We start from the raw sequence: 10,491 nt of genomic DNA, 5'->3' as shown, positions 1-10,491 counted from the left end.
TTTTGCCCACTAATCTCCTGAGTGGGACCTTATCAAACGCTTTCTGAAAGTCCAGGTGCAACACATACATTGTCTCCCCCTTGGCCATTTTTCCAGTTACATCCTCAAAGAATTCCAGAAGATTAGTCAAGCATGATTTCCCCTTTGTAAATTCATGCTGACTCCGACCAAGCATATTATTGCTATCCAAATGTGCCGCTATTTCATCTTTTATAATTGACTCCAGCATCTTCCCCACCACCAATGTGAGGCTAACTGGTCTATACTTCCCTGTTTTTTCTCTCCCGCCATTCTTATAAAGTGGGCTGTTCTTAGCTACCCTCCAATCCACAGGAACTGATCCTGAATCTATGGAACATTGGAAAATGACCAACAATATGTCCATGATTTCTAGAGCCACTTCCTTAAGTACCCTGGGATGCAGACCATCAAGCCCAGGGGATTTATCAGACTTCAGTCCCATCAGTCTACCCAACACCATTTCACCATGTTTAACATTGATAACTCCTGGAAGTAGGGCCGTTTCAAGTGTCTCCCTATAAAGGTTGGCCCCACGTTCACCAAATAAACCTATATATGCAAGTGGACTATTTGCAATGAATCAATGTTGCAACCCGTTAAGAAGAAAGGATAGCTTTTCTCAGTGAATTTGTCGCCGAACGTGTACAGATGTGACATGTCATCGGCATTGTACAGTGTCACCTGGCCAGCCTCATAGTTCAGGTAGATGCCCAATCTCTGGGGTTTGACTGGAACAGGGAGGGCAGTACGTGGTGAAGACATAGTGGTATATTCCTCTCCCAGACGCCACAATACCCAGGCACCGGATTTTGGTTCCGGTGTGAACTCTGCTTTCCTCAGTACCGATGCTTTTACCACTCCCACACTCCACATGGTGTTCCTTCCGACCTCGACCTCCCAGTAGTGGCTCCCAGTATTGAAGCCCTGAGATGCCAGGACACAATGCCACTGTACAAATCGCTCGGGTTTGTCAGGGACCTTCTGTTTAGCACCAAGTCTGATGGATGTCAGGTCACTGGACAGGATGAGTCTCGGATGCGCAGTGTCCGGATTCAGCTTCAGTTGGACTGGGACTGAAGAGGAGAAAAATCTGGATGGTGAATCCACGCGATTTGCCAATCAAACATTTTGACACATCCAGTGGTTGGTCAATATACATTCATGCACAGTAACGAAAATGTAAACAGAAACTGCAGATGCTGGATATCTAAAATAAAAGGGGGAAATGTTACAAGATGCCGTTTTCTTTTTGCTAAGTTCTGAACACAGGCCGCAGATCTGAAACATTACCTGTTTTCTCTTCAGTTTAGTTCAGTTTGGAGATGTGGCGCTGAAACAGGCCTTTCAGCCCATCGAGTCCGCGTTGACCAGCGATCCCCGCACATTAACACTGTCCTGCACACACTAGGAATAATTTTACCCATACACGAAGCCAATTAACCTACAAACCTGTACATCTTTGTTGTGTGGGAGGAAACCGAAGATCTCGGAGAAAACCCACGCAGGTCACAGGGAGAACGTACAAAGTCCGTGCAGACAGCACCCGTAGTCAGGCTCGAACCCGGGTCTCTGGCGCTGCAGGCACTGTAAGGCAGCAACTCTACCACTGTGCCGCCACAAACATATCACATTTAGAACATATAGCAGTACAGCACAATAACTGTCTACGTATTCATGCTGAACATGAGGCCAAGTTAAACTAAGCTTCTCCGCCTACACATTATCCATATCCCTACATATCCATGTGCACATCCAACACACCACTGTCACATCTGTCTCCACCAACGCTGGCAGAAGATTCCAGGTACACTCCACCCTCCGTGTAAAACATTTGGCCCGCGCATCACCTTTAAATGTTGCCCCTCTCACCATTCAGTTACGCCCGCTGGCTGGAAGAGAGAGGTGGAATGGCACAAAGCTTAGCAAGTGATTTAGTTTAGTCTATTTTAGAGATACATCATGGAAACAGGCCCTTCGGCTCAACGAGTCCGTGCCAACCACTGGTCACCCGTACTAGTTCTATCCTACACACTAGGGACAATTTACACAATACAATTAAGCTACAAACCTGCACGTCTTTGTAATGCGGTTGGAAACCGGAGCACCCGCTGAAATCTCCACGCTGTCACAGGGAGAACGTACAAACTATATACAGACAGCACCCGTAGTCAGGATCGAACCCTGGACTCTGGAGCTGTAAGGCAGCAACTGTACTGCTGCCCCACCATGCAGCCCTGGTGATAGGTGGATATGGGTGAAGAGGGTGGGGGAGGGGGGCGGGGAGGGTGGTCACGACAGATACTTTCAAACTCTTAAAGGTGCTGACTGTCTACCCTTTCTAATCCTAAACTATCTAGATGTAAATATCTTCTATACTATCAGGAATAGCCATTATTTATCAGGCATTCCCGCCTGCCTTCTCTCCCCACTTCCCTCCATTGAGACACAACACTTGGAGGTTGGGGGGAGCGCTGATGTGACTCTATCGCTCACTCACTGACATAACCTTGCAACAGCGTAGAGGTTAAAGAGATACAGCATGGACATTGACATTTGACCCGCCGTGTCCATGCAGACCATCGATCACCCGTTCACACTAATTCTAGTTATCCCACTTTCTCATCCTCTCACTACAAACTAACGGCAATGTGTAGAGGTCAACGAGCCTACAAACCTGCACGTATGTGGGATGTGAGAGGAAACCAGCGCAGATGGAGGAAACTCATGTGGTCACAGGGAGAACGTACAAACTCCACACAGACAGCAGATGAGGACAGGGTCGAACCCGGGTCTCTGGCGCTGTGAGGAATCTGCCTTACCAGCTGTGACAGTGCCAATGTGTGCATCGCGGATTTCACCGACTCCGGCATTGCTGTTCAGGCCAGCATTTACTGCCCATTACTAGAGCATCTCACACAGCATTTAGGAACCATCCAGACAAGGAACAACAAATGCTGGAATGTTCACCTGACCATAGAGTACTGGAGGAACTGAGCAGGTGAGACAACATTTGTGAAGGGAATGTACGGGTGATGTTTCAGGATGAGAAACTTCTACAGACTAGTTGAATCAGTCTGAATGAGTCTGATGAAGGGTCCTGACCAGAAACGTCACCTGTCCATTTCCTCCACAGCTGCCGCTGACCCACTGAGTTGCTGCTGCACTTTCTCATTTGAACCACTGTAGTCAGTCTGGCGTTACGAAAGCTGGATAAGGATGGTAGATCTACTGTGCTGAGGGGCATCAATGAAGTAGAAGAGATGTTAGCACAATCTGCATTTTTTGTGGTCATCTTAATGGAGGCCAGTTGTTGCTAAATTCCAAATTATGAACTGAATTTAAATTGCACTGTTTCCATAGTGTGATGAGAAGCTGGTAGCAATTGTTAAAATGATGCAAGGTAGAGAGAGGGTAGACATTCATAACCTTGTTTTCCCCAGTGTGAAAATGTGGACGACCACAGGACGTGGTTTTAAGGTGAGAGGGATGAAGGTTAACAATATGTACGGGGTAAGTTGTTTTAACACAGAGGATGCCTGGAACATGTTGCCGGGTGAGATGGTGGAGGCAGCCACAATAGTGGGATTCTAGCGGCTTTGAGAGAGGCACATGGATATGCAGAGAATGGAGGTATAAGTTTCAGGCAGAGGAGATTAATTTATCTAGGCATCATTTACAGCATGGACATTGTGGGCCAAAGGGTCTGCTCCTGTACTGTACTGAACTCAGATCTGTAAACTGTTAGTTCAGGCCCCAGGATTACCAGCTGTGTTGCATATCTGGTGTATCGCTATTGAACACGTGGGCTAGCCCGGCCCAAATGTCTAGGATGGACCTGCAGGTGGTAATTTACACTGAAGGTGGGTCTCAGCGGGTCAGGCAGCATCTCTGGATAAAAGGAACAGGTGACGTTTCAGGAAAAAACTTTTCTTCAGACTCGACCAAAAGTGTCAATTTTTCTCAAACCTCTATCAACATCTCTTCCATATTTCATTCACCATAATTCCTCGACGCTACCGGAAGATACGTTTACCTGGATTAATTAGCTTCAGCATCCGTTTCCACAGGTTGAACTGAAAGGGGCCGCTGGTATCATCTTGCCTAAGGTGAATGGAAACTCTGGCGGGTCTCTGGAACTGCATGTTTTCACACCTGTGTTGGAAATAAAACATATCACTGAGATGTAAAAGTAGAATGATGCACCCTATCTATGATCTCACTTTATATATGTATCAGCACTGCCCGCAACTTCTGACTGTTCACAGACTACTATCCAAGACTGAGGTCAGAGGGAAATATGAACAACATATATGAGAAATATATAAATCAAGTTATTCTATGTGTTGATTGGGGATAGTTATTGACCACAGTATATCAAGGAGAAATTGTCAGTTGTTTTTTATAGTATTCTGCAAGGACTACCTCAGAAATCAAATGGAGACCTCAACCAAAAAGCAGCACTTCTGATAGTATTGCACTCACTGTACTGCATCCCAAATACTGGACACTCCACTCGCCACTTTAATTTCATGTTTTATGTATCTTGTGTTTTATGACTGTTGGCGGATCAATTTCCCTCCTGGGATGAGTAAAGTTCTATCGTATTGTATCATATCTCATCCCTTGCCCATGAGACATTAGTTTTTATTATCCATTGGTTCACAACCACCAGCTATTAACCTTCTCCATGGGTAATGGATATTCCTTCTGAACTGTGTGTGTGTTAGAGGAATTAAGTGGGAAGATTTAGTTGAAGGTGTGGGAAAGATGTACAATAACAGTGCCTTGGTTGCATTGATTAGAAGGACTGGAGCCTCAGGGGCTTCCCAGGTAACGGGCAGGGTAGGAGAGAGAAGCAGCGTTATCCAAGTCTTTCCCAGTATTGACGAAGGGTTATTGACCTGAAATGTTGTCCCTGTTTCCCCATCTTTGGATACTGATTGATCTGTTGAGCTCTGAGCAGTTCTTGTTTCTCCAATTGAATTTTCCAATGGTAGGTAATTACCCTCCCTACTGCCTCTCTCTTCTCCGCACCCAACCCAGTATATCCCATTTCTCCCCCTATTCTTAGCAACACAAGTGGACAGAGTGGCAAACAAAGCATATTATACGCTTGTTTTCATTGATCAACTCATTGTGCACGAGTCGTTACGTTTACTTCATTGTCACATGTACTGAAGTTCAATGACAAGCTTTCCTTGCATGCTCACTAGCCAGCAGAAAAACAATAGATGATCATATTCGAGCCATCGACAGTGTAGATACATGATAATGGGAATAATGTTTAGTGCAAGATAAATACCAGTCGTGAAGTCATGATGCAGGTTTATCAGACATTCGTCAGGCCACATATGGAGCATTGCATGCAGTTCTGCTCATCCCTTTACCCAGAGGATATGGAGGCTTTGGAAAGGTTTATCGGAATGATGCCTGGATTAGGTGGTATTGGCTATAGCCAAGATGTTTGACACACTTGGATTATTTTCTCTGCAACATCAGAGGTTCAGGGGAGACCTAATAGAATTATACAAAATTATGAGGAGCATACATACGTTAGACAGTGAGAACCCTTTTCCCAGGATGTAAGTATCAAATACTAGAGGGCAGTTTTAAGGTGAGAGGTGCAACGTTTTAAATAGATCCACGGGACAAGTTTTATTTACACAGAGGGCGGTGAGTGACTGGAAAATGCTGCCAGGGGCGGTGGTGGTCGCAGACACGGTGGTGGCATTGAAGAGACTTTTGGATATACACGGAATGGAGGGATATGGATTATGTGCAAGCAGATAAGGGTTTGTGTTGGTATCATGTATGGCATAGACATTGTGGGCTGAAATGCCTGTTCTTCCATCTAGATCCCTCCCTTTTGCTTTGCATTTCACCCATCTTCTCTCCTTATCTGACAACATGTTTGTCGCTTTTTTATCTCGAGCCCGTGGCGCTTATTCCACTGCCAATCAGCCCCACCCCAACTGTATCTACCTATCACTCACCAGGCTTTGTCCACACACTACTCACTCACAGCTTTCTCCTTGCTACTACAATCAGTATGAAGAAGGGTCCAGACCCGAAATGTCACCTGTCCATTCCCTCTACAGATGCCGCTGAGTTCCTCCGCCACCCTGTGTTTTGCTCAAGATTTCAGCATCTGCATTTCAGTGTGTCTCCTCTTTATGTTCTAACCATATAACCATATAACCATATAACAATTACAGCACGGAAACAGGCCATCTCGGCCCTACAAGTCCGTGCCGAATAACTTTTTTCCCTTAGTCCCACCTGCCTGCACTCATACCATAACCCTCCATTCCCTTCTCATCCATATGCCTATCCAATTTATTTTTAAATGATAGCAACGAACCTGCCGCCACCACTTCCACTGGAAGCTCATTCCACACCGCTACCACTCTCGGAGTAAAGAAGTTCCCCCTCATGTTACCCCTAAACTTCTGTCCCTTAATTCTGAAGTCATGTCCTCTTGTTTGAATCTTCCCTATTCTCAAAGGGAAAAGCTTGATCACATATACTCTGTCTATCCCTCTCTTCATTTTAAAGACCTCTATCGTCCCCCCTTAACCTTCTGCGCTCCAGTGAATAAAGACCTAACTTATTCAACCTATCTCCGTAACTTAGTTGTTGAAACCCAGGTAACATTCTACTAAATCTCCTCTGTACTCTCTCTATTTTGTTGACATCCTTCCTATAATTGGGCCACCAAAATTGTACACCATACTCCAGATTTGGTCTCACCAATGCCTTGTACAATTTTAACATTACATCCCAGCTTCTATACTCAATGCTCTGATTTATAAAGGCTAGCATACCAAAAGCTTTCTTTACCACCCTTTCTATATGAGATTACACCTTCAAGGAACTATGCACGGTTATTCCCAGATCCCTCTGTTCAACTGTATTCTTCAATTCCCTACCATTTATCATGTACGTCCTATTTTGATTTGTCCTGCCAAGGTGTAACACCTCACATTTATCAGCATTAAACTCCATCTGCCATCTTTCAGCCCATTTTTCCAAATGGCCTAAATCACTCTGTAGACTTTGGAAATCCTCTTCATTATCCACAACACCCCCTATCTTGGTATCATCTGCATACTTACTAATCCAATTTACCACCCCTTCATCCAGATCATTGATGTACATGACAAACAACAAAGGACCCAACACAGATCTCTGAGACACCCCACTAGTCACCTGCCTCCAACCCGACAAACAGCCATTCACCGTTACCCTCTGGCTTCTCCCATTCAGCCACTGCTGAATCCATCTTGCTATTCCTGCATTTATACCCAACAGTTTAACCTTCTTAACCAACCTTCCATGAGGAACCTTGTCAAAGGCCTTACTAAAGTCCATACAGACAACATCCACTGCTTTACCCTCGTCAATTTCCCTAGTAACCTCTTCAAAAAATTCAAGAAGATTAGTCAAACATGACCTTCCAGTCACAAATCCGTGTTGACTGTTCCTAAGCAGACCCTGTTTATCCAGATGCTTATATATATTATCTCTAAGTATCTTTTCCATTAATTTGCCCACCACTGAAGTCAAACTAACAGGGCTATAATTGCTAGGTTTACTCTTAGAACCCTTTTTAAACAATGGAACAACATGCGCAGTACGCCAATCCTCGGGGACTATTCCCGTTTCTAATGACATTTGAAATATTTCTGTCATAGCCCCGGCTATTTCTACACGAACTTCCCTCAATGTCCTAGGGAATATCCTGTCAGGACCTGGAGACTTATCCACTTTTATATTTTTCAAAAGTGTCAGTACTTCTTTTACTTTGAAACTCATAGTATCCATAACTACTCTACTCGTTTCCCTTACCTCACATAATTCAATATCCTTCTCCTTGGTGAATACCGAAGAAAATAAATTGTTCAATATCTCCCCATCTCTTTTGCCTCTGCAGATAGCTGCCCACTCTGTTTCTCCAATGGACCAATTTTATCCCTCGTTATCCTTTTGCTATTAATATAGCTGTAGAAACCCTTTGGATTTACTTTCACCTTACTTGCCAAAGCAACCTCATATCTTCTTTTAGCTTTTATAATTTCTTTCTTAAGATTCTTTTTACATTCCTTATACTCCACAAGCACCTCATTTACTTCATGCTGCCTATAATTATTGTAGATCTCCCTCTTTTTCCGAAAAAGATGTCCAATTCCCCTTGAAAACCAGGGCTCTTTCCAATTTTTACTGTTTCCTTTCAACCGAACAGGAACATAAAGATTCTGTACTCTTAAAATTTCCCCTTTAAATGTCCACCATTTCTCTTCTACATCTTTCCCATAAAACAAAATGCCCCAGTCCACTCCTGTTAAATCATCTCGCATCTCATCAAAGTTAGCCTTTCTCCAATCAAAAATCTCAACCCTAGGTCCAGTTCTGACCTTATCCATAATTATATTTAAACTAATGGTATTGTGATCACTGGACCCGAAGTGCTCCCCAACGCATACCTCCGCCACCTGTCCCTGATCCTTTCCTAACAGGAGGTCCAGCACTGCCCCTCCTCTAGTAGGTACCTCTATGTATTGCTGCAAAAAACTATCCTGCACACATTTTACAAACTCCAAACCATCCAGCCCATTTACAGAATGTGTTTCCCAGTCTATGTGTGGAAAGTTGAAATCTCCCACAATCACTACCTTGTGCTTACTACTAATATCTGCTATCTCCTTACATATTTTCTCTTCCAATTCTCGATCCCGATTTGGCGGTATATAATACACCCCTGTAAGTGTTGCTACACCTTTCCCTCTTCTCGGTTCCACCCAAATAGCCTCCCTAGATGAGCCCTCCAATCTATCCTGCCAAAGCACTGCTGTAATATCTTCCCTGACTAGCAATGCAACACCTCCACCTCTTGCCCCTCCAATTCTATCCACCTGAAGCAAACAAATCCTTGAATATTTAGTTTCCAATCACAGCCTTCCTGCAACCATGTTTCACTGATCGCCACAACATCATACTTCCAGGTGTCTATCCAGACTCTAAGCTCATCCACCTTTCTTACCATGCTCCTAGCATTAAAATATGCACATTTAAGAAACCCCCCGTCTCTTCTTCTCTGTTTATTTCCTTTTTTTTCTTTCTCCTCTTGTGTCCGAGTGCTCCCCTTTTCTGCTTCCTGCCTCCCATTCTGTCTACTAGCTTTCTCTATTTGAGCCCCTCGCCCCAACCATTCTAGTTTAAAGTCTCCCCAGTGACCTTTGCAAATTTCCACGCCAGGATATTGGTCCCCCTCGGGTTCAAGTGCAACCCATCCTTTCTGTACAGGTCCCACCTTCCCCAAAAGAAGTCCCAATGATCCAGAAACTTGAATCCCTGCCCTCTGCACCAGTCTTTCAGCCAAGCATTTATCCTCCACCTCGCTCCACTCCTACTCTCACTGTCGCGTGGTACAGGCAGTAATCCTGAGATTGTTACCTTTTTGGTCCTTTTCCTTAACTCTCCTCCCAACTCCCTAAATCCTCCCTTCAGGAACTCTTCACTTTTTTTACCTATGTCATTTGTACCAATATGTACCACGACCTCAGGCTCCTCTCCCTCTGATTTCAGGATATCTTGGATGGGTTGAGACACGTCCGAGACCTTGGCACCAGGGAGGCAGACCACCATCCTGGTCTCCCGACTGCGTCCACAGAAACGCCTATCCGACCCCCTAACAATAGAGTCCCCAATTACAATTGCCCTCTTCTTTCCCCCCCCTACCTTTCGGAGCAACAGGGTCGGTCTCTGTGCTGGAGGCCTGTCCGCTGTTGCTACCCCCGTGTAGGCTGTCACCCCCATCCGTACTCAAACAGGAGTACTTATTTGCAAGGTGTACCGACATTGGTGTACTCCCTCGTTCCTGCTTCTGCCCCTTGCCCTTCCTTAGCCTGACCCACATGTCTCTCTCCCGTGGTTTTGGAGTGACCACCTCCCTATAACTTCCCTCTATGACCTCATCACTCTCCCTGACCAGACAGAGGTCATCGAGCTGCTGCTCCAGGAACCTAATACGGTCCCTTAGGAGCCCCATCTCTCTGCACCTGGTGTAGATGTGGACGTCTGGAGGGCCATCCGACACCATGACCTCCCACATCTGACATCCAGAACAGTACACTGCTCTGACTGTCATTCTCTCGCCTTACCCTGGATCCGATACCAGTATAATACAATAGAAACTGCTGGGAGAAATCAGCAGGTATCTGACTCACAAACAGCTGCTCCCTCTTGACCTTTAAACTGCACCTTTATTATATAAACAAAAAGCACTGTACCTTTAGCCCACTGTACCCTTAGCTCACTGTACCTTTACTAAAGCACTGTACCTTTAACCAGAAAGCAGAAATGCTAACCTGAGGTTGCACCCAATCAGCTGCTTCCTCTAGTCCGCTTCCGCCAATCAGCGGCTTCCACCAGACCCTCCCTATGGAGTGTGGAACGTTACAGATTTCGGTA

General features: G+C 45.0%; 1 protein-coding gene across 1 annotated transcript; it reads right to left on the bottom strand.

Annotated features, from left to right (window-relative positions):
• Positions 1 to 494: 494 nt before the first annotated feature.
• Positions 495 to 5,184, bottom strand: LOC116990048 (zinc-binding protein A33-like). The gene is made up of 3 exons (XM_033047573.1): positions 5,180 to 5,184; positions 4,055 to 4,173; positions 495 to 1,094 (listed from the first exon to the last, which is right to left on the bottom strand). The coding sequence occupies exons 1-3, from the start codon at positions 5,182 to 5,184 to the stop codon at positions 571 to 573; spliced, it is 648 nt and encodes a 215-aa protein (XP_032903464.1). The 3' UTR covers positions 495 to 570.
• Between the last annotated feature and the right edge of the window lie 5,307 nt (positions 5,185 to 10,491).

The sequence above is a fragment of the Amblyraja radiata genome, chromosome 30 (genome assembly GCF_010909765.2).
Source record: "Amblyraja radiata isolate CabotCenter1 chromosome 30, sAmbRad1.1.pri, whole genome shotgun sequence".
In the NCBI taxonomy this organism is placed as follows: domain Eukaryota; kingdom Metazoa; phylum Chordata; class Chondrichthyes; order Rajiformes; family Rajidae; genus Amblyraja; species Amblyraja radiata.
The sequence above is the reverse complement of the archived record's forward strand: the minus strand, read 5'-3'. Positions and strand labels throughout refer to the sequence as shown.